We start from the raw sequence: 23,406 nt of genomic DNA, 5'->3' as shown, positions 1-23,406 counted from the left end.
GAGTGTTAGTGATGTCGTGTAGACTGTTAGTGAAAAGAACAGTTTCAATAAGAAACCAAAATAAAAAAAAAAAAATTACAGGAAAATTCGCAATGCTCATCTGAAATAAATTTTATAAGGACAAAAAAAAATTGGTTTGTCTACAATGAAGATCAGAGTTAACTACCAATTGTTACACACCAATCATGGCAAAGAAGAAGTCCCGATCTGGGTTATTGAAAGCTCCTAAAACAATTACTGGGAAACTTGGTACTCCTAAAAGTTTAAAACCTCAAAGAACCAGAGAAATTATACGTCGGTTTCATGTATTACAGAAAAGTAAGACATTGGTAATTATAAAACTACGAAAATCATATCCTCAAATCACAGTTAATGATTATAATGTAATTCAAGCAGATGCAAGTTATAAATCCGCTTTTAAGAGTTTCATTGCTCCAACGAAATATTCTGATAATCCTATCTATAAAATTGATGATACATTGACAAAGTCAGATTTAGTTCAAATACTAGCCAGGATTGATTCAGAAATTGAACAACGTGGTGGAATTGAGTCTTACCAGTCTGCATCAACACAAGGTCAAACTAGTAAAAGAGGTGGTGACTCGTCAAAAAAATTAGTTGAATGGTTACAACTGGATAAATATGAAAATAAGCTTAACGATGTTACTGCGTTGGAAATTGGTTGTTTAAGTCCTCATAATGTTATTTCAACCTGTGGTATTTTCAAAGATATCGTAAGAATTGACTTGAATTCACAAGATCCCTTGATTCTTGAACAAAATTTCATGGATAGACCATTACCAGAGAATGAATCTGAAAAATTCAATTTAATCTCGTGTTCTTTAGTTATAAATTTTGTTCCAACGCCTAAAGAAAGAGGAGAGATGTTGATTAGAATGACTAAATTTTTGAAAAAACCAAAGAAAAATATGAGTTCTTTATTTTTAGTATTACCATTACCTTGTGTATCAAATTCGAGGTATTTTGACAATGAAAGATTACTTGAAATGATGACCATGTTAGGATTTCAACAAACATTTTATTATGAAGCAAAGAAAGTTGCATATTGGTTATTTGATTGGACAGGCAAGACCAAATTGGTTAAAAGTTTTCAAAAGAAGGAACTACATTCAGGATCATCGAAAAATAACTTTTGTATTACTATATCATAAATCTATTATATACACCTTTTTTTGGCATTTCTTTTACTATTATTTTTATTATTGTATTTTTCGTTTATTCGTTATTATTATTATTATTATAATTATAATCATTCAACATGTTTAGAAATTATCATTCATCAATAAATCATTTGCAATAGACAGAGTCAAATGGACATTAAAAAAAAGTAGGGGAAGAATGTTTGTGAAGTGAAAATCATGGAGATTCGACAGCAGATGGTTTAGCATAACCAGTGGAGTGTGCCATTTGTTCAGCAGATGGAGGAATCCAGTTGGCAGATTTCCATGGCAAAATATTTTGAGAATACATTTCATCAACTTCTTCCAAACTCAAACCTTTAGTTTCCATAATGGAGAAGTAAACAAAGACAAATGATGCGGCAAGACAACCGGTGAAGACAAAACCGTAGTAGAAGTGGATGGCATTAATAATGAAGGAAGTGAAGAAAGAAATCAAGAAACCCCACATCCAGTTAGAACCAATAGCAACAGCCATGGCCTTACTTCTGACACGTAATGGGTAAATTTCAGAAAGAATAGCGTAAACACCACCAGCCCAAGTTGAAGCAAAGAAGAAAATGTACAAACAGGTAATGAAAATCATAGCTCTACCAGTGGAACGGTTAGTGACATCACTATCAAAATCATTGTTTTCGTACAAGTTAACAGAACCAAGAATGGAGTAGATAATGAAGGCGACAAACATACCAGCAGAACCAACCAATAAACAAAGTCTTCTACCCAATTTTTCAATGACGTAAATGTTGACAAAAGTGGAACCAAAGTTGACAGCACCCAAAATCATAGAAGTTTCAAAGGAATCTTCCAAACCGATAGCTTTGAAAATAGAGGTAGCAAAATAGAAGAAGTAATTGTTACCAGTCAATTGTTGGAGGGAAGCTAAACAAACACCAGTGACAACTCTCTTGAAAATTGCTGGTTTACCGCTAAACAATTCACCCCAAGAAGCACTACCAGCTAATCTTTCTCTTTCAACACCGGCTTGGATCAATTGCAATTCAGCAAAAACAAATGGATCTTCTTGGTTCAATTTGTTGGATCTGGCAATGGAAACTTTTGCATCATCAATTCTGTTCTTTTCAACCAAGTATCTTGGAGATTCTGGCATAAACAACATACCGCAGATCAAGAAAATAGCCCAAAGGAAACACAAACCTAATGGAATTCTCCATTGAGCAGAGTTATCCAATTTCTTGGTACCATAAGTACAACAGTAACCAATAAAGATACCCAAAGTGATACACAATTGGAAACAACAAACCAAAGTACCTCTCAAAGCTTTTGGAGCGGATTCACTAATAAACATTGGAGAAATGACAGAAACGGTACCAACAGCCAAACCAGTAATGGCACGTCCAATCATAATTTGGTACCAAGCGTGTTGAGCAGAAATTTGAACAATGATACCAACAACGTAAATAGCCATAGAAAACATCAAACCGATTCTTCTACCATACATGTCACCAACTTTGGCGAATACTAAACCCCCAATACAACAACCAACGTTGAAAATGGAAATAATTAAACCAGTACGAACATTAGACAAGTATCTTTCACCAGAACCATTAATTTGACCAAATCTTTCGAGGAAATCAGTCATGTTGACGAACCCAGAAATGGTACCAGTATCATATCCAAAGACAAAACCACCAAAGGCAACCAAGAAACATAAACATGAAATTAAGATATATTCTTTGTATGACTTCTTAGCCAAGGTTTCATCAATGATTTGTTGCAAGTCATCACCTTTAGCGTCAGCTTCTAAGATGGAAGAAGATGTGTTGCTTGAATTTTGTTCGGAATTACTCATAGTCCTATTTTTATTTTTATTTTTCTCTCTCTCTCTATTTGGTATAGACAAGATATAAAGTGAGTATAGATCTGTAGAATTAAAAATAAAAATAACAAAATTCCTTGAAAAAACTTGGGGATAAATGTGGGTATTTATGGGAAAATTTGTGGGACATTCATTACAATTTACTCTTCATATCAAAATACTACCTGAACAAAAGAAGAAATAGAAAATAAGGCAACTGGGAATATTCATCGGAAAAACTTATTGTGATTTCTTTTTTTTTTTCTCTTACTTTCATCAGTTTTTTTTTTTGTGCATGGTTGCAATTTCTTGGCCACAATTTCAAAAAAAATTGCAAAAAAAAAAAAACAATTCGACTTCTTGGTACCAACAATTCATCAAATTTTTGTTAGTTTGGTTTGTTTCCTTAGAATTCTTTCTTAGTAAACCGTTTGATATTAGACAAGGTTATGACCAAACCAGAGGGTTTCGAGTTATGAATTTTTCTTTGGTGTTGATAAAATCAACTCACCATTGCAAACAAAAAAAAAATAAAAATAAAAATCTCTGTCAATTCTTCTTTATATTGTATCATAGAAACATTTAAAACGTTGCAACTTTAAAAGAGTCAAATTATCATGTATAAGAAAAGAAAGCAGCTGATATCGTTTCGGCAAGCATTCGGGATCAACACAAGAAAATAGAAATATAATGAAATTAAGCCACAAATAAACTTTTCAAAAGTAATTCAGAACCCCATGGTTTTGTGGGTCACTCCTTGGGGAGTAAACTTTAGTGGTGCATTATTGAAGAAAAGAAATGAAAAATTTGTCCTGGGCAAATTCTCATCTATGGTTTGTCCAGTAACAGCAGAAAATAATAGAACATTAGTTGAGCTTAAAAACTCTCTGGAAACAAAAATAAAACCTAGTCATTCTTAGTCATTCTCAGTGTACTTTTTTGCTTGTGCTCTGGTTTACATATATTTTTTTTGCTTGGTTTGTCAAGTGACTTTTCTTTTGTTTTGCAACTATAGTTATTGTAAGTTCAATGATATTACAATAATAATTTTCCCATAATTCGGAAAAACTTTCTACACAAAAAATAATTGGGCATATGCACGCACATACAGAGAATAGTTCACAGTACATTATTCGCAGCAATGCCGCATGCTTTCCTTCTCCCCCTCCCCCACCATTTCATGTATTGGGTGATTGTTCAAGCGTACATCAATATCCGGGTAGTTTTCTATTTTTTTTTCTTTTTATAGAACATCTCTTGAATTGGCGTTGCATTGTATTGTTAGCACCGATGATTATTGTAGCATAATCACATTGAAACAGTGTTACAATTCGCAAGCAAAAATAGAAAGAAAAAAAAGTTTTGCAACACAAAAGTAGTAAACAAAAAAAAGAGCAACAGCCTGCCGCATATCTCACAAATTTTGCTGTTAATTTTTTTTTTCTCGTTGGTCTTGTGGGTGACTAGACAAAAACACGCTCCATCATCGTACGACGATTCTCCACCATGTTCAACCTGGGGGAATGAATGAAATTGATCGCTTGATATTACTCTTGGTATTTAATTTGTCTAAGTGGTTATGCATTATGTTTCAGAAAAAATTTTAGCTCACTCGGATTAATTTGACAAATATTCCCGTATCCGCATGTCGGTAATTAACTTTGGAAAAATAATTCCACTATCCCAATGTCTTCTGGAGTGACTCCGTCCACTTCTCTTCTTTTTTTTTTCTTTGTCTCTAAATTAGATCTTTAATCTGGGCAAGAATAAATGGTAAGTTGAAGGATTTATCATTGATTCGCTCATTTTTTTTGTCCTCGGAATATGCCAAGCAAGTTGAGATTTCACTTCTCACAAGTTATTTGAATAGTATGGCCAATACCCCAGTGGTATGATGGATATTGTTGATGGTGGGGGAATTCTACCCTTACGATTAATTCTGGAGTTACAAGAAGTAATATTAATTAACTAATTGTCTGTTATGCCAATGCTGTTTTTACTTGTAAGTGGACTTTGTTATGCAGCAATACATAATAAACACAATGAAAAAAAGGGGTATATTAAATGAAAGAGAAAAGAAATAACAGAATACATAAATATAAAAGAAAGAAAAAAATCTAAGCCCAAACTTGTAATTGTTCATAATAATCGACACGTTTGTTTCCTGCATTGGTAATATTTTTGGTGACTGCATAACGAATATCATCAACCATTAGTGGATGTCCACATGCAACAAATGCAACGGATTTTTGACATTCATCTACTTCAATAGCAACAATCTCTTGAATATCAGGTCTGCCTTCTCTAAAATGAATATTATTCAAATCACGTTTCATTGTACTGAAAGCATCATTATCACTGGACCCTGGTTCAAAATCAGATTCATCAGTTCTAGTATATTGGTCATATTTCTCCTTCATCGAATAATCTTCCTTTTCGCCTCCTTTATCATAATAATCTTCAAAACTAGAAGCAGAATCTGGCTTTGTAACATAAACAGTGGTTTCAATATTTGTATTTCTTAAAGCTCTCAATTCATTGTAAAACCAAGCAACCGACTTGAATTCTCGAATAACCCAAATTAATTTTACAACTTGTCTTGATTGGTCACGTGATTTTTCGCCCAATTGGATGACTTCATTGTAAATACCTGGAATACCATTACCACCAGCAATGAAAACAGCGGTGTCAGCAAATCTTGCTCCTGTTGGTTCACCATATGGACCTTCAACACCAACTCTGATTTTAGCACTTCTTCCTGGACGAGCTGATAAGTATTTGTACAAGCTACTGGTTAAGCCACCTTTGACTTTACAGAAGCATACAATATGACGATCTTCCACAACTGAATCAGTAAATGTAAATGGATGTGATTGCCAGAAACTAGAAGGACGCAAGAAATGAATAAATGCATGACCGCCAGGAACTGATGTCCAATAATTAGAAGTTGGAATACTGACTTTAACAGTTTCATCAGATAACAAAGTAACTTGAGCCAATGGGAATCCAAACATGAGCAAACGAATAACTCTAACTAATCTGTCAAAAAACCAAACTGCCAATACTGGATACATAAAGTAAACATAACCTAAATCTTGAACATGTATCCATGCACCAGCAACCCACATTATGGCAAGAACGATATGACCAATCAAAAAGACTTCATACCAACGTCTTCTCAAATAAAGAAAACCTTGCATAAGCATAACTCCACCGGAAACAGTTGCAACAATACCAGCTTTCATATATCCTTCCTCTATAGCGGTGTTGTAGAAATTTCCAAGTTCTTTGGTATAACCAGCAGCATGAATAATAATCAAACAGTACATTACTCTAGAAGTCCAACGGTGGAAAGTGACAAATCTAGAGTATTGCCATCTTGTTAACCATTGTAAGAAATTATTACGACCAGCAAATAAGAATACCAATGGCATCATCATGGTAGCAATAATACCACATCTGTCTATAACATATCTTAATCTAGCAGCTGCGCTGGTGAATAAAACTGGATCTCCTGGGATATATCCAGTATTAACAGAAAGGAAAATTATCATCAAGATTAAAAATCCAGAAAGCATTAAAGATTCAACTCTTGAAGGAACAAGGAATTCAATAAATGAAATAGATTTAGCGTTGGTCTTTGCTTTACCAACTAAAGCTGGAAGAGTTATATTCTTTCTAATCCCATTGATGAATCCATTTGACGAGTATAAACCAGGGAATAAGTATCTGCTCCAACTTACAATTGATCCCATAACAAACATTAATAACCAGTAACCATAAATACCTGCACCATAGTACAAGGCATCATCATAATTGCCCAAGTATTTGTCATAAGCATCTCTGTATAATTGTGTTTCGTATTGACTTAATAAAACAGGATAGTCAATGACCTCGGTACTGTTGAAACCTTTCACTGTTGATGTATTCTTAGCATTTTCCACATACTTGGAGTATGCATCTTCTAATTGAGGAATAGTTAATGAAACACCACCTTGAATTCTACAATATCTAATTAAACCATTCAAATATGTTGTGGTGTTCTTCTTGTCATATGCAAGACATCCCATAACTGATTCAACCCAACCTGGAGATGTACATAAACAAGTATAATTTGTATTGAAAGCACTGGTACCAGCACAATAGGTAGCAGCATTATTAACCTGTAAATTACAGGCATACGAAGGTATCATATTGGAATATCTAATGAATTCAAGGTTTTTGACTTCAGGCACATTAGATGCATGTGCACCCAATGTTGCCAAGCTAAGTAGAAATAACAACTTCATTGAGGCGTAATAAACCGTGATTTAACGTTAATAAATAATAACAAGTATGTTCAATCCCTCCATATAAAATAATCCAATGGGGATTCGCTTAATTATTTATACATTTAAGAAATTAGAAACATCCCAGAATCTATTGGGGGAACTGTAAGGCGAAAAGTTGCAAAAAAAAATATAGTCAAAAAAAAGACAATAAAATAATAAAAAAAACAGAGAATAATACAGATTGTCAAAGAGATACGTTCCTGTATATAATACTAACATTCAAATTGAAAACAGATTGCTTCGATACATGAAGCAAAAAGAGATGAAATTGTTGTTGTTCATTTAACGTCGATCGTTTCCCCTTTCAATCGTGCGTAGATCCGGAATTTTAAACAGTATTTATTGTTAGATACTAACATGATAAAGAATGTTGTAAATCGAAAAAAATAATTTTGAAACGTTAATCTTAGTCTTCTTTCAATTTCAATTTCCCTTCATCAAGCTCTTTGATACAACAAAAGAAGATTGGCATTCAAGAAAAACAAGGTAGGTGAAAGAAATAAGTTCTGAGAAAAAGTTTTCTGCAAAACTTGCGAGCAGGAAAGTTGTACACTTGGTAGTGATATGTGCACGCGGGTACATATTTGCGGCCACGTTGTATAAGGAGGAGAAATGAATTAACCAACAAGTAAGTGATTTTCACAGTCATTGTAAATTTCAATTCCAGGCAGTACGTTCATGGATTACAAAAGAAATTCGTTAAACAATCATGATCAGCTGGTAGTATTTAAATCTTATGCACCATAAAGCCAATGGGATATCAAGTTTATTGTATATTGTAAAGTTTTGATTGTTGTTTTATAAAAGAAGATATAACCTAATTTAACAATGAATTGTACGGATTTGGTTAATTACGATGCTCCCCGAATGTAATCGTAACAAAAAAGAATTTACTTTCAATCATTGAATACATTTCAAACAGCAAAGGGGTAGATGTAATTTGCTATAATTACTTTCCGTGAAAGCAATCTTCTTTAATTGAATGACAACTTCTTATCTTTGAAACCCCCTACCCTTCATTCTCTCCACAAGCCAAGGTTTTATCTCCATATACATCCTGGGAAGACATAAACTTAAAGAATAATAATAATAAATCTTGACTCGTTGATCTATCAGAATTCCTTGTTCTTTGTAATTTGAACAAAGTAAATGTTTCATGTTAAAACGTCAAATTTTTTATTAATTGTTTCAACGCCAATGTCGATCCTTCTCTCTTGATTCATCATCAATAATATCCTAGCAAATTAGATGAATTTGTCAGCTTAGTAAAGTTCAATATTTGTGCTTAACAATACAATTCATCATTATCTGAGGTTTGTAGTCTCAAACGATCTAATCGCCTGGATATTCAAAGGGATAAAATATACATGTAAATCACCGTTCTTTGATTTTTGCTACTGAGTATGAAAGGCACACCACCACTCTACAGTCTACTTAGATATTCATGATTTGTAAGAAAAAAAATTGTGACAATGATGGGATAAGTAATTATCCATGGATTATTTGTTGTTTCATGCTTTTTTTGTTGGACGTCTGATGGTTGAGCTGTTTGGTGTCTAGTTACGCGTCGGTGAAACCGGTCTGCACGAAACCCTTCTCTCTCAAAAAAAAAAAAACTTGAAATTGAGATTGGAATTGAGATTGAAATTGAGATTGAAATTGAAATTGAAGATCACATCGAGCACACCCAGTTCATTATCGACCGACAACCATGCCACGTCTGCAGTCTACTTTAAAGTCTCTACTAAAAAATTGGGAATATAAAATAGCTATATTTATTGCTGTGTATTTTCTTTTCTCGCATGTTCTTTTAGAAACAACCGATACTGTTAAGGAAAAGGGGTTGAAATCCCATCTCAAGCTTTTACCAGAAGAAGTTATTGAATACTACGAAAAACAGCCATTCCCCCATGATGTTGAAAAATACGCCTATATGCAATATGCTACAAATTATGATTATTTAAATTTGGCAATTATCAACTTTATTCACTTACGTAAGTCAGGAACCAAGATTCCAAACTTGGTGATTATCTACGATAATATTCTTAATTTTTATGCTAGTGATAAATGGAGTGATTTATTTCAAGTTGCCAATCATTATAAAATTACTTTGAAATCGGCTCCGTTGATTAAAGCAAACTACAAGGATGAAACAAACTGGGCAGCTTCGTTCACAAAGTTTCATGTTTTCAATCATGATGAATATGAAAGAATTGTTTTCTTCGATTCTGATTCAATGCTTGTGGATATCCCTGAAGAAATTGATTTTGATAATATGGAAAGCAAGTTCAATAATATTGATGAATTGTTCAAGATTCCAAAAGAAATATCATTTGCCTTACCACAAGCATATTGGCTAAATAATGTTGTTGAAGGTAAGAGTGCTAAACCAAAAATAAAAGTGGAAATTCCAAACAAGAAGAGATATTCCCTTAGAATGAAGAAATTGGTTAATGATTTACAAGTGTCCCAGGATTTTAACGTATTACCCCTGATTATTTATGAAAACCATTATTACGATAACCTGAACCATTTTTTTGCTAATCACATCATGGTTCTAGAACCCTCAAAGAAGACATTTAACGAATTGATGAGATACGTGAACAACCCATGGTGGTGGTATATTACCAATAGGGCCAACCTTAGAAAGCATTCAGATTATGATATGGAAATCCTCAACAAGTATTTGTATAATGAGTTACGAAATAAAAACGTAAACGTGGGAATATTACCTCATAGAGTCTATGGAGTTTTGACTGGTGAGTTTGGAGAAGAATGGCACGAAAGGTTTGTTGCTGAACCTCAATATTTGCCATTTGTAAAGAAGAAATCTAACAATGGATGGAACGCTATTGAGTTCTTTAGAAAGATTAAACTTGTTCATTTTTCGGATAGTCCAATCCCAAAACCATGGGAAGAAGAAAGTAACAAGGATCACTATAACACAAAGAAAATTTACTGCGCCCATGGTGACATGGAAAAGTATAATAAGGAATATCCGGTTTATAAGCCAAGATTAACTGCAGATTGTGACAGTGTTGATATATGGAATTGGTTGAGAAATCAATTCTATAGAGAAAGACAGGGATACTGGTTGGTGTAGTATAACATAGGTTTGTACATTTATAGGAAACAGCCATAGATCATCTCAAATCAAATAAATTTTCCTGCATCTTGAGCGTTCCAGAATTGTTTATAGTGTTTCTAAAAATGGAAGTGCAAATCAAATCACATACGAAAAAAAAAAAAATGAAACGAAAAAGAAAAGGGAAAAGAAAAAAAAAAAAATTTTAATCTTACTAACCACCATCAAAACAAATCTGATCATTTAAGGGATATCCTTCATAACTAAGTGTTAGTGAGAATTATTCATTTAAAGGTTTTCTTTGACTTAGGTTTTTAATAACACATTCGCTTACATACATATCATATACCTATCATGCCATTTCAGGATCAAATAATTGGAGTTACAATGACTACCGTGGCTGCGGTTATCAAAAGAGCTGATGATGATTCCACCACAACAACTAGTTTACCTACAGTTTCCTCCCTGGGTATGCCAACTTTATCTGACCCAAATGCATACACTACCCCAAGTGTCACTGTGCCACCAAATAGTGGTAACCCTTTCATAATAAGACAATCCAACCCGGCTGGAACTGTGTTTATTGCTGTCGGGGCAATAGTCGGAGCTATTTTACTAGGTTTTATCTTGTACCACTTGATTGTTTCTTTGACTGCCTCTAGATTGGCCAAAAGAACTAGTGCTGATGATAAGAAATTATATGAAAAGTATCAACACAATAATAATAACGCTTATGGATTCTCTGGTATGACACCACAATCTACTTTGAACAATTTCACCACCGAGTATGGTGGTTCTGTTTCCAAATTGCCTTTGTTGAATAAATCATTTGGTAATATAAATGGCTCACAAGTTGGAGATAACTCAACAATTTACCAATCCGAAGTTGGTGCGGCTGTGACATCAAAACACGATTTAACAAAGATGTTTGTTTCACCAACAGCTGAGGTTATGCAACACAAGAGAGTCAGATCTAGTCATTACAATCCATCATTAAGTAATTTGTCTTTTGGTGGTTCCACAAGTAATTTAGTTAATCCATCACCTGCTACAAATAGACATTCACAAGTGGTACCTAACTTGTACATTAACCAAGAGGTCAACAATAGTGATTATTCCTTATCTCAACAAGGTTCTATGGCAGCATCGTCCCAACAACAAAGTCAACAACAGCAACAACTTTCTACTCCATCCAATAGAAGAACACTTCCTTCTATGTATCTTGAAGATTTAATTGATAAAGAATAGGTGGGTTTTATAAGTATGAATCAAAGGTTTTAAGGGGACGTTTTTTAAACTAAAGGGTTATGAATATGAGAGTATTATATGATCAATATACCTAAATATATATATATTATTATTTGTATACCTAACTGTTGGATCATAATTCGTGTTGTCGTGTACTGTAGGCAAATTAATAAAAAAAAAGAAAAAAAAAAGACGAATTGGGAAAAGTTACAGAGAAAAATTTATTAGTAAACAACAAACACTCACACACAGACAGACAGAACACGATAATAAATTACACACACGAAGATTCAATTTTCAATCACAAATTTTTTTTTCTTAACATTTCAGTAAATTTTTTTTTTTTCTTTTTCCCATTAGGAAAGTACTGTTTAATTATCCTTTTCTACCCCCTTCCAACAGTTGATAGACACAACTGCTCATAGAACAGATTAGCAGGATATAAGAAGAAGAAGAAGATATGCCTCTTTGTGGTGGTGGTCAAAAGACAAGTATGTACACCTGTTATTATCACCATTGTATTCCCCCCAAACCAGAAGAGAAAAATAAACAAAAACATGAAAAAAAAAAGAAATAGAAAATAAAAACCGTCTAACTAATATTGGAATCAATGTCTAATTGACAATAAATGAATTGAGAGTTACTAACATGAGTTCTTAAATAGTTCAAAGAAAGATAGTTATTCTTGGGGATGGTGCATGTGGTAAAACTTCCCTTTTAAATGTGTTTACAAGAGGTTATTTCCCACAAGTTTATGAACCAACAGTATTTGAAAATTACGTGCATGATATATTTATTGATGGTCAATCCGTTCAATTATCCTTATGGGATACTGCAGGTCAAGAAGAATTTGATAGATTACGATCTTTGTCTTACTCGGATACACATTGTATTATGTTGTGTTTTTCAGTAGATTCTCCAGATTCCCTCGAAAACGTCCAAAGTAAATGGGTAGGCGAAATTGCTGATCATTGTGAAGGTGTCAAATTAGTTTTGGTAGCCTTAAAATGTGATTTGAGAAGTAATGAAGATGCAGAAGAACAACAACAATCCAATCCTTATTCCTCCCAAAAGAGATTAATTACATACGACGAAGGTTTAGCCGTGGCAAAGAAAGTTGGAGCATTGAGATATTTGGAGTGTTCTGCAAAGAAAAACAAAGGTGTTAACGAAGCATTCTCGGAAGCTGCCAGATGTGCGCTTAATGCCAAACCTAAGGGAGCCAACGACAACGAGCCTGAGAAGAAAGGTTGTGTGATAATGTAATATACAATAAAAGAAAATTAGTTCCATTCATTCATTCATTATTCTTTTTTTTTTTTTCATTTTCTTCTTTTCATTTAAAATAAATATGTGTATAATCAAACATAAATTTAATGATATTTAATAGCAACCCATTTATACTTTTTTGAAAGGGTTTTCTAATAATTCCGTACGTTTATTCCATATGTCTTCGGAACTTCCTTGAGCTTTATCTTCAAGAAATCTTTTCTTGTAAAATTCTTGTACTTTAATACGAGCTTTTAACTCACTTTCATCCAATTCCTCAAGTGGTTTTTCTTTTTGATTCATAAATGTTCCATTCTTTAAAGCAAACCAGAACTTTTCTCTTTGTCTAGTACATGAATCATAAGTACCATATCTATAATAATTCTTGACTTGTCCTCCTAAGGCAAAACAAGCAAATAATTCATCCATAGCTGTAGTTAAAGAAACTTGACTGGGGTAATCATTCAAAGTTGTATCATTTTGAATAGCTTTTGTTATTGCTTTTCTTCTTTCTTGAATATCTTCAGTGGTGGAATCTTGAAAAAGTTTCCAAATTTCATTAAGCTCCTTATCTTCTTTTGACATAATGAGTTGTAGATGCAAGGGAAATGGAATTGACAAACTTGGTTCAGAATCTTTTTTTTTTTTTCATTTAGATTTTTTTTCTCTTTCTTTGTCTTACCTCAAACTGATCCAAGTTTGACATAGCAAATCAAATTCAAGTCATGTGAAATCCCCAATAATATGCATTGGTGGAAGTAAACAAATAAATTTATATGTAATTGTAGTATTAATGATGATCTGAAGATTGATGTGTACACTTCTTAGATCTAATTGGATTTGACTCTGTATTCATAAAAAAACAGGTCGATTTGATGATTCGGAAGTAAGAGTTACTCTGTTGAACTGTGTTATGGATTCAGTTATTAGCTTGGTGAATATGAACTGGCTTAAATATGACTAGAAATTCATATTAATTTGGATAGTTCATTTTATTCAATATTCCTGTCATTTTTAAAAAAATTTGTAAGGAATCACAAGTAAAATATTCTGCAATAATCAATTCTACACCATACAGCAATAATTCACTTTAGACCTATGAATGAAATAGTGATAACATCCTACATGATAATAGTGCAAAATAGGCTAATAACCAAGTGTCAATGCTCTTTACAAATTGGATTAAACAAACATTACCTAACAATTTGTAGTGTTGTCTTCAACACGGACGTTTCCGCTTCCAACAAGTTCAACTGTTTAGCACAGTTGGATAACAACCACATGAGTTGGTTTAAGTTCCGGCTCGAATCAGCTCTTGGGAGGACAGAAATCAAAGCTTCTATGGCCAAGTTGGTAAGGCACCTCACTAGTAATGAGGAGATCATAGGTTCGAATCCTGTTGGAAGCATTTCTTTTTTGCTTATTTTTTTACAACATGCAATTTATGCGAGTAATTATACTCGTTTTATAGTCGTATTTTTTTTTTTGTTTAAAGTTCACACAACAAGAAAATCTGAATAATCTATTTAGTTTAAATTACGTGTGTCTACTATCTTCGGTTTTTAAGTATGGGTTTTCCCTTAGAATTTGAGCTATTCTACTATTAACTATCTCCATTCTTTGGATAGACTCCTGTTGAGCATCCAAAACACTTCTGACGTCCTTCTGGAAGCTTGAACCACTTGACGAAGAGGTAATGTCGGCTCCTCTCCTTCTTTTGAGTGCAGGTCGTCTTAATATTACTAATTGCACATCTAATTTAACATTCTTTGCTAGCAAAAGTTGAATAAATCCGACATTCGATTGGTAGGATTTTATTAATTCATCAAACGCTGCATTACGTCTTTCTGGTGACCCCAATATCTCTTGTTTTATTTGTTCAATTGAATCAAGCTCGACTTGTGGGAATACCTCACATGTATCGTCATCATTTGATGCTTTCTCTCTAGGGAGGACAACCTCTTTTGGTTCTTTCTTATCGTGATGTCCATTCAACACACGAATGTAGCTTCGATTTGCTAAATCAACCTGTTATCAACCACCAATGATAACACGGCTAGTAAGCTGTCTATTTCTTGCCAGCTTGTACTTTTTCAAGAAATTTGCTTTGTTCATGGAACTTCTTTTACCTGCATTCATGATTTTGTTATTCTGCTTGGAATAGTCTGTTAGAACATTTACAAAACAAAAGGTGTCAATTGGCTGGAGGATATGCAGAGTAGCTGGAGGTAGGAGCAATGTTGTTACATTGATTTCACTATATGTGCCCAAGAATGCAGTCGAAGTATGTGAATTATGGTTGTCCATAATCAAAAACACTTCATCATTACTGATACCAGCATTTGTATGGGGATAAACCACTCCCGAAACCATTGAAGGGCTCTTTCATCATTTGACCAACCTGTATTAGATGCTTTATAACACCAGTATTTGCTCTTAACCTTGCTGATCCAAGCTTTATGAAGCTTCCTTCCTTTAAAAATCACGAAAGGGGGTAATGATTTACCATCCTTGCTAATAGTCACCAAAATAGTCACATATTCTAAATCATTGGCATCTGGAGGACACAAATCATTTTCTCCAACTCTCTGGAAAGTATATTTATTAGATTATTCCTTCAATTTTATGATTGTTCCATCCATATTGTACACGTTTTTGGGATCCACACCCTGTAGCATCAACTTTCTCTTTAAAAGACTCAAACCAAGTCTCAACCTTGTCATACTCACATCCCTTGAGACGTTCAGATGACACTCTTCTTGTCAAGCGACATTCAATGATGGGATTTCTAGCTTTGAATAACTGATATCAACCATCTACAAGCTTTGTATTGGATCCCCTAGCACACAAAATTTCATACCCGAGCTCTATCATTCCAGTTTTTGTTATCGTCTTTCCAGCATAAAGAGAACATATATCCAGCCCACTAATGTCTGTTCTTCAATTTTTGACAATATCTGCTGTCTTTGGTGCCAATTGTCAACAGAACCATCAGGGATTGCCCTTTACAAACGTGATTCCACAGTCTTGTAGTTCAATTTAGTGCCGCGTAAGTATTGCAGTAAATTAACCACTTTCCCTGCAACCTGATTTCTCTTTATGTCTCTAACAACTGTATTGATGTCAATTGGGTTATCAGAATTATTGATAACTATAGTAGCCATGTTTCTGCAATTTACTGGTGCAACTTTAGCCTTCATATATATTCATATCTGAGTACTACATTCTAGGAACATTTTTTTAAAAAATAAACCAAGTCACATCATGTGCAAAAAAAGAAATGCTTCCAACAGGATTCGAACCTATGATCTCCTCATTACTAGTGAGGTGCCTTACCAACTTGGCCATAGAAGCTTTGATTTCTGTCCTCCCAAGGGCTGATTCGAGCCGGAACTCAAACCAACTCATGTGGTTGTTATCCAACTGTGCTAAACAGTTGAACTTGTTGGAAGCGGAAACGTCCGTGTCTATGATAAGACCTCAGAATCTTGTAGAAAATTTGAAATGGATATAGATTTGTTATTCCTTAAATATTCTACAATTATTAAGTTGGTTTTAAAATACTATTGGTAATATAATTGTTAGTTTTGAGCTGTAGATTAGCGATGATCTATTTAATATGGTTCTGACTCTATTTTGTTAAGATTCTCTGTTAAGTATTGTTCAATTCGTAATTAATCACCAAATATGCAAAAAAGAAATAATTCTATCACAAAATAATACATTGAAATACCAATATACTAACCATCTCTTTTAATAAGTTGCCAGTCTAATACTATATTTCTCTTTATCTTAATAAATCCTATCAACTTTACAAAAATCGACCATACTGCACGACCAAACACACTGTACACTTTTTTTTTTTTCAGTCAATCAAATTTTCATCAAATTTTTCTCAGTGAGATTTTTTTTTCTTTCATCCAAAGACCAACAATACTACTTGACCTAAGAAGCCATTGATTTATTTAATACAATGTTCAGTCTACCTTCATTCACACAGAAATTCACTTTCAAGAATGTGAATTTCTTGACATCATTCCGTCAACTTGGTAAAATGGGTTATTTACAACCAAATGAAGGATCCACTCAAAGTTATAAAAGATTGGGTCGTGGTGCTTCATCAGGTAAAGGTAAAACTTCTGGACGTGGTCAAAAGGGTCAAAAAGCTAGAGGTAAAGTTCCTTGGTGGCTTGAAGGTGGTCAAACTCCATATTATAAACGTTTCCCAATGACTGGTTTTAGAAATCCAAACAAGAGAGAATTACAAGAACTTAATTTATTCAGAATTCAAGATTTTTGGAATAATGGAAGAATTCCTTTGAAAGAAGGTGAAACTTTAACTATGGATGTTATGGTTAAATGTGGTCTTATTACTAGAACTTTGAAAGATGGTGTTAAGATTTTATCCAATGGTTGTCATTCATATAATGTTCCTTTAAATATCGAAGCATCAAAAGCTAGTGAAAAAGCAATTGAAGCTATTGAACAACTTGGTAACTCTTTTACTGCTAAACATTTTAACAAATTAGGTTTAAGAGTTCATTTGAATCCGGAAAAATTTCTTTTGAAATATGGTTACGTTCCATTAGAAGCCAGACCATCTCAAAGAAAAGATATCGAATACTATTCTAACCCTGAAAAGAGAGGTTACTTGGATAAAGATAGATCTATTTTATTTGAACCTTTGGAAAAAGCCCGTGCTCAAGGTGTTCAAAAGAAGCAAACCAAGGTCTTGTCTAAATTTAAATCTTTGGAAGAACAATTGGAAGAAGCAAAGCTCCAAGAAAGTTCAGCATAAATTAAAGTATTTATATGAGTTTTTTTTTCATTCTACATGTATATAGAACAAACGACATCAATAAAATAAAATAAATAAATATACTAATATAAACCTATTCAACATCTACGAATAATTGTAAAAGACTTTCAACTATATCCTGTAAATCATTCAACCGAAGCGGTTTCTTAACCTCTGATTTCTTATTAAAACTATAATTTTGTTTTCTCAATGCAAACTGAGTAGCTTTAAATGTCATTTGGTGGATTTCTTTAACTGCAATTTTATCATTATGGGTTGTTACAAGATTCTGTGATAACCCACGCATTCTTAAACCGGATAGTATGATCCTGTTGATTGCATTATTAATTTGTTCTTGACTTGTAAGTATCAGTGAATTGTCAACTTTTGGAGGATTGTTTGCTAGTATCAGCGGGTTCGCTATGAATGGGTTCAGTCGTTGCTTCTTCTTTTCAATAATCTTATCAATTAGAACCGTGCTTGTACGTGCTCGTATTGGCTTGGAAAGATCCACTAGTGTATTAATAGCAGACTGTGATCTAGTGTTGAAATACGGTAGTAGTTTATTGAAATCGGAAAATGAGATTGTAATCATTTTTACTGCATCCTTGTCATAGTAAAACACGAAATATGTGTCCGTATCAGCCTTACATAATATGCCAAATTCGTTTTTGTTATTTGATAAGGGAACTTCAAGCAAATTCTTTTTGAAATAATCCGAAGTTGCCGAATCATTTGAATATATAGTAATTGGAAGTGAAGTTATTACATGTAATGGAAGTGCTGTATATCTTATCCATGATAAAGAAAAACACGATGTGACATTCGGCAACTTTAATGTTTCCTCATCTGACCAGAGCTGCACATCATTTAGAACGTTTTTAGAAGTTTCATGTATCTTTATTGTAGTTATATGATTCATTGAAATAAGGATTAGAACAAATATTGAATCTACAATCCTTTAGTGAAAATAATAATAATCAAAATTAATCGTTGTAGTCAACTTGTTGTAAATCGAGAGACAGATTTAAAACAGTGAGAATCTATCAATTCCAGTGTACAATCCCAAAACTGTGAGCAGGAGAAACAGAGAGGAAAAAAAAAAAAAAGAAAAGAAAAGTTCATGCATCACAGTAAGTTGAGTTCAACTTTTTTTTTTTCTACTTTTTTTTTGTCTGTTTGGGAAAGTTTCTCATTATTCAATTTAACAACACTTTGTTTGATTTCCGTCATCTTCATCGCAAGTTTAATTTGTATCAATACTTTCGATTCAGTGTATTCTTAGATTGGTAGATATATTTTTACATCTATTAAAAAGTGATTATACAAGAGTGTGTTAGATATCCACATCAGCCGTGACTTAGTAGTATTAATTTTCGAAAGAAGATAGATTCCACAAAGAGTTGTACAGAATGATAAGCTCCAAATCAAAGCCATACTCCTTAGCTAGAGTTTATGCTGATGCCAATGAAAACAAACCAACAGAATATTGGGATTACGAAAACCACAAGATATCGTGGGGAGATATTAAGAACTATGAAATAGTAAGCAAGATCGGTAGAGGTAAATATTCGGAGGTTTTTCAAGGAGTAAATGTATTGAACGATGAGCCATGTGTGATCAAAGTTTTGAAACCTGTTAAATTAAAGAAAATCTATCGTGAGGTTAAAATATTACAAAATTTAACCGGTGGACCAAACATTATAGGATTATTGGATGTAGTCAGAGATGATCAATCTAAAATCCCGGCATTTATATTTGAAAGGGTTAACAATGTTGATTTTAGAGTTTTATACCCAAAATTTACCATCAAAGATATTCAATATTACTTTACCCAACTTTTAATTGCATTGGACTATTCACATTCTATGGGTATCATTCATAGAGATGTGAAACCACAAAATATCATGATTGATCCCATGAACAAGAAATTACGATTGATTGATTGGGGGTTAGCTGAGTTTTACCATGCTGGTATGGATTATAATGTGAGGGTTGCTTCAAGATATCACAAGGGTCCTGAGTTGTTGATCAACTTGCAGCAATATGATTATTCACTTGATTTATGGTCTGTGGGATGTATGTTGGGTGCAATAATATTCAAGAAAGAACCGTTATTTAGAGGTGATTCAAACAATGATCAATTAGTACAAATAGCTAAAGTTTTGGGAACAGAAGATTTGATGGCTTATGTCAATAAATATGGTATAAAGTTGAGTTCTGATTATGATGATATTTTGGGAAATTATCCAAGAAAACCATGGAAAGCTTTTATCAATAATGATAATAGACACTTAATCAGTGAAGAAGTACTTGACTTAATAGATAGATTATTAACCTACGACCATCAATTAAGACCTACCGCTAAAGAGGCAATGGCTCATCCATTTTTCAAAATATAGAGAGAGATCATTTGATAAGTGTTACAAATAAGAGTGTCAGTACTAATTTTCACAAGAAATATATATGTATGTGTGTAGTAGTATCTAAACTACATATAGAAGGTTGTTGAGGAGCTGCAACAAAACAACAACAATAATAACAACAACAGAAGTGATAGCAATTAAAATTGCCACCTCTTTTAATTTTAATATTCCTTTTTTATTCTATTACAATTTAAAACCGTTTTCAAATCTTCGTATGAATTCCTTGATGTCATAAATTTTATCATTAGTCAACAGCAAATGGGAGTCCAATTTTTGTTGTAGCTCATCAAATACATCATCATCATCATCAAATGAATTGGAGGAGTTCAAATCAAAACTTGAATCATTTGGTGAAATAGGTGACGATTTAATAGGAATCAACCTTGTGAATAATTCCAATTTAGTATTTGAAAACTCAGGAGTAACTACTTCATCTTTTAAGATTCTGAATAATTCATCATGACGACAATTATTATGTTTGGTTATAACAGCTTTGAATTGGCTAAAAAGTTCCGGGGTCACTTGAACTTCAAGTACTTCTGGTGGTTCCATATATTTTGAAGTGACTCTTGCTTTTAATGAAGCTTCAAATAAATCAAGTTTATGTGAGAACCCCAAGAAATATTCCACCGTGATTTGACATTCCAGTCGTACATACTCATTTTTGGTTCTTGCTGATTTAAGAATATTCAATTTGGTGAATAATTCATCACTATTCACTGTGGAAATGACCTTTTTGGCTTGTTCTAGAAATTTTGAATCTAAAGAGATCAATTGATCTAGTTTTGTGGATAACGGATCTATGTTTAATGTTTTACTAGCTGGAACATAATCAATATCTGAACCAAATGATTGTAAAGCAATTTTGATATTTCCAAGTATTTGAATTATTTCAGGGTAGCTGAGATACATTAATTCAGGTTTAATGTCACATCTAAAATTTTGAAATCTTTGTAATATATTAACCAACGACGTGAGTTTTATGTTTAGAATATCAAAATTTTTCTGGAAGACACTTAATTTCTTAGGATCTATAATAGAATTCTCCAATAATTTCAAACAGTTTTGTAAGTCACTAGTGAAATCAACTTGCAAATTTTCGTAATCCAAAGTCAACTGATTGATTAACGTATTTAATTGTTTAGAAAATTTTAACGCTTTGTTTTCATATTTGCTTTTCAATTTAAAAATATCCAAGGTTGATCTTATAACTTGATCATATCTAATCAGGTGATCAATTGTAACTTCATTGTAACTCTTTTCGATTTCAAATATTTTGTATAATTCAACCAAGTAAACTATTATGCACTTCTCGTCCATATATTGGAAATCTTCAGGATCAATATATTTTGGTAAGGCAATAGTGTCTTCAAGATAATCCATCAATGTTTTTAAATCCATCCCCAGAGGTGCCAATGAATCGTAATGTGAAACAATCTCGTATATAATCACTTCTGGATCCATACCCCAATCCTTACTAAAATTTTTAATTGTCCTACTCGTGACACAACCATTTAACCATCTCAATAAAATAGTTTTCATAGTCAAGTAGGAAGGATTACCAGGGAATGTACTTGAAGTATTAAAAATGAATAGTGACCAGACCAAACCCAAGTTCAATTTAAGATCACCATCGAATATATTTTCAGGACTAATGGAAACAACATTGATTCCCAAGATCAAGTTTAAAAATTTTAGTAAATCCAGCAAATTCTCCAATTTCTGTAGTTTAAAAGTTGGTTTGCGGTAGATCGGTGTCAAGTAGTAAAGTTTGGATTTCTTTGAATTCATAGGATGATCCGGATTTAATGTGATTTCATAGATGATTCTATTGACAAGTTTTGTTAACACTAGACTATCTTGTAAATCACCAGTCAAATTGGTTATTGTTTCAGGAATGTTTGTGAAGGAAGAAGTCGGAGTTTGTGGACTTATGGTATCTTCAATTAGCTTGGTATTGACCCATTTGACCATAGTACTTTCTTGTAGAATTTCCCATGGAGATACTTGTTGATGATACATGTTTAGAATCTTAGGTAATGATAATTGAATAAAGTACGTTGTTTTTTTTAAAAAAAGAATGAATTACAAAACAAAATAAAAGGAAGATAAAGCGATTTGAACTTTGAATACTTGATTTGTTTTGGTTTTTTTTTTAGGAGGGTAGAATGATACGTGGGTATGATAAACTAACCAGAAACAATCTCGAAACTTTTTGACTAATTAAGGAATAAAGAAAAATAAACAAGAAACAAAAACGAAAATGGAAATTGAAAGACTGGTGGTTGCGAAATAATAAGGGTATATAATATAGAAAAAGTTAAAGTAGTAAAAATACAGAACTAGAAATACAAAAAAAGAAAAATAAAAAAAAGCACCAAAAAGTTTATCAAATGAAACCTGAAAGTATTTATATGGGAGTGGGATAGAGATATAGGTGAATTTCATTTAGAATGTAATAAACGCAAATGTGAATGTAGTATTAACCGGTTGCATAAATAATACAATATAATGCCGATCGTTTTTTGAAGAAATGAACAAAGAGCTAGACTTCATTGATGGGGGGGAGGAGCATGATAGAACGGACAAGGGTTCGCAATTAATTTTCGATGTCACAAAAGAAAATAAAATAAAAGACGAAGAGAACATTATGCACCGGCGCGAAGAAGCAACAAGGACTAATTTGTCGCGACGCAGTAGCAAAACAATACTGAGAAACGTGATTTTCACATTTAGAAACTCTGTTTCATCCATTACTTAATTTGAAACTAACATGATTAAACCAGTAAAATTCTCTTTGGTCTTCTTGAAAGTTTAATTACAAAGGATTTACAAGTAGAAAGAAAATTTTCAAAAGGCTGTGCTGTCTTTTCTCCTATTCTTGTGATAATATTGACAGTGAACAGGGTTGTAATACTACATCCATATTAAAAAAAATAATAATAGCAAAATATATGAATATATAAAACAGACACGTTGGTTTGAGAAACGAGGCAATGAGTAAAACAGTGCACAAGACCTGGAACAGACGCGAGTTATTAGAAGAACAGACGATGCTCAAACAAATTGTTAGTTTTGTCTTATTTTATTTGTTCATAAGCACAGAATATTTTTTAATTTTAGACATTAGTAAACAAATAGGCTAAATTGAGTTTGAGATTGGAATGTAAGTCGAAGACGTTGATCATTTTAGCTCAATTTGGTAAAACTTAATACATCTTAAATTAAATT

The 23,406-nt window shown here is 32.9% G+C and overlaps 11 protein-coding genes and 2 non-coding genes across 13 annotated transcripts; 7 read left to right on the top strand and 6 right to left on the bottom strand. All coding sequences in view use genetic code 12, as the record gives it.

The window, feature by feature from the left end:
* Positions 1–185: 185 nt before the first annotated feature.
* Positions 186–1,172, top strand: CTRG_01649 (25S rRNA (adenine2142-N1)-methyltransferase; the record flags this gene model as incomplete). The annotated part of the gene is made up of 1 exon (XM_002547296.1): positions 186–1,172. The coding sequence occupies one exon, from the start codon at positions 186–188 to the stop codon at positions 1,170–1,172; it is 987 nt and encodes a 328-aa protein (XP_002547342.1).
* Positions 1,173–1,377: 205 nt separating this feature from the next.
* On the bottom strand, positions 1,378–3,012 carry CTRG_01648 (sugar porter family MFS transporter; the record flags this gene model as incomplete). Its single annotated transcript, XM_002547295.1, has 1 exon — positions 1,378–3,012. The coding sequence occupies one exon, from the start codon at positions 3,010–3,012 to the stop codon at positions 1,378–1,380; it is 1,635 nt and encodes a 544-aa protein (XP_002547341.1).
* A 2,123-nt stretch (positions 3,013–5,135) lies between these two features.
* On the bottom strand, positions 5,136–7,307 carry CTRG_01647 (ferric reductase family protein; the record flags this gene model as incomplete). Its single annotated transcript, XM_002547294.1, has 1 exon — positions 5,136–7,307. One exon carries the CDS (start codon positions 7,305–7,307, stop codon positions 5,136–5,138), a length of 2,172 nt encoding a protein of 723 aa, XP_002547340.1.
* Positions 7,308–9,060: 1,753 nt separating this feature from the next.
* On the top strand, positions 9,061–10,452 carry CTRG_01646 (glucose N-acetyltransferase; the record flags this gene model as incomplete). The annotated part of the gene is made up of 1 exon (XM_002547293.1): positions 9,061–10,452. The coding sequence occupies one exon, from the start codon at positions 9,061–9,063 to the stop codon at positions 10,450–10,452; it is 1,392 nt and encodes a 463-aa protein (XP_002547339.1).
* Positions 10,453–10,788: 336 nt separating this feature from the next.
* Positions 10,789–11,682, top strand: CTRG_01645 (uncharacterized protein; the record flags this gene model as incomplete). The annotated part of the gene is made up of 1 exon (XM_002547292.1): positions 10,789–11,682. The coding sequence occupies one exon, from the start codon at positions 10,789–10,791 to the stop codon at positions 11,680–11,682; it is 894 nt and encodes a 297-aa protein (XP_002547338.1).
* Positions 11,683–12,576: 894 nt separating this feature from the next.
* RHO3 (Rho family GTPase) lies at positions 12,577–12,948 on the top strand (the record flags this gene model as incomplete). The annotated part of the gene is made up of 1 exon (XM_002547291.1): positions 12,577–12,948. The coding sequence occupies one exon, from the start codon at positions 12,577–12,579 to the stop codon at positions 12,946–12,948; it is 372 nt and encodes a 123-aa protein (XP_002547337.1).
* Positions 12,949–13,080: 132 nt separating this feature from the next.
* CTRG_01643 (uncharacterized protein) lies at positions 13,081–13,536 on the bottom strand (the record flags this gene model as incomplete). Its single annotated transcript, XM_002547290.1, has 1 exon — positions 13,081–13,536. The coding sequence occupies one exon, from the start codon at positions 13,534–13,536 to the stop codon at positions 13,081–13,083; it is 456 nt and encodes a 151-aa protein (XP_002547336.1).
* A 750-nt stretch (positions 13,537–14,286) lies between these two features.
* On the top strand, positions 14,287–14,359 carry CTRG_06289. The gene has a single exon. It is a non-coding gene; the product is annotated as a tRNA-Thr (tRNA).
* A 1,873-nt stretch (positions 14,360–16,232) lies between these two features.
* CTRG_06269 lies at positions 16,233–16,305 on the bottom strand. The gene has a single exon. It is a non-coding gene; the product is annotated as a tRNA-Thr (tRNA).
* Positions 16,306–16,924: 619 nt separating this feature from the next.
* On the top strand, positions 16,925–17,749 carry MRPL10 (mitochondrial 54S ribosomal protein uL15m; the record flags this gene model as incomplete). Its single annotated transcript, XM_002547289.1, has 1 exon — positions 16,925–17,749. One exon carries the CDS (start codon positions 16,925–16,927, stop codon positions 17,747–17,749), a length of 825 nt encoding a protein of 274 aa, XP_002547335.1.
* Positions 17,750–17,843: 94 nt separating this feature from the next.
* Positions 17,844–18,671, bottom strand: CTRG_01640 (uncharacterized protein; the record flags this gene model as incomplete). The annotated part of the gene is made up of 1 exon (XM_002547288.1): positions 17,844–18,671. The coding sequence occupies one exon, from the start codon at positions 18,669–18,671 to the stop codon at positions 17,844–17,846; it is 828 nt and encodes a 275-aa protein (XP_002547334.1).
* A 490-nt stretch (positions 18,672–19,161) lies between these two features.
* Positions 19,162–20,151, top strand: CKA2 (casein kinase 2 catalytic subunit; the record flags this gene model as incomplete). Its single annotated transcript, XM_002547287.1, has 1 exon — positions 19,162–20,151. The coding sequence occupies one exon, from the start codon at positions 19,162–19,164 to the stop codon at positions 20,149–20,151; it is 990 nt and encodes a 329-aa protein (XP_002547333.1).
* A 207-nt stretch (positions 20,152–20,358) lies between these two features.
* Positions 20,359–22,197, bottom strand: ABP2 (Abp2p; the record flags this gene model as incomplete). The annotated part of the gene is made up of 1 exon (XM_002547286.1): positions 20,359–22,197. One exon carries the CDS (start codon positions 22,195–22,197, stop codon positions 20,359–20,361), a length of 1,839 nt encoding a protein of 612 aa, XP_002547332.1.
* Between the last annotated feature and the right edge of the window lie 1,209 nt (positions 22,198–23,406).

The sequence above is a fragment of the Candida tropicalis genome, assembly GCF_000006335.3.
Source record: "Candida tropicalis MYA-3404 genomic scaffold supercont3.2, whole genome shotgun sequence".
NCBI lineage: Eukaryota > Fungi > Ascomycota > Pichiomycetes > Serinales > Debaryomycetaceae > Candida > Candida tropicalis.
Note: the sequence above shows the minus strand (reverse complement) of the source record. Positions and strands in the feature narration are given on the sequence as shown.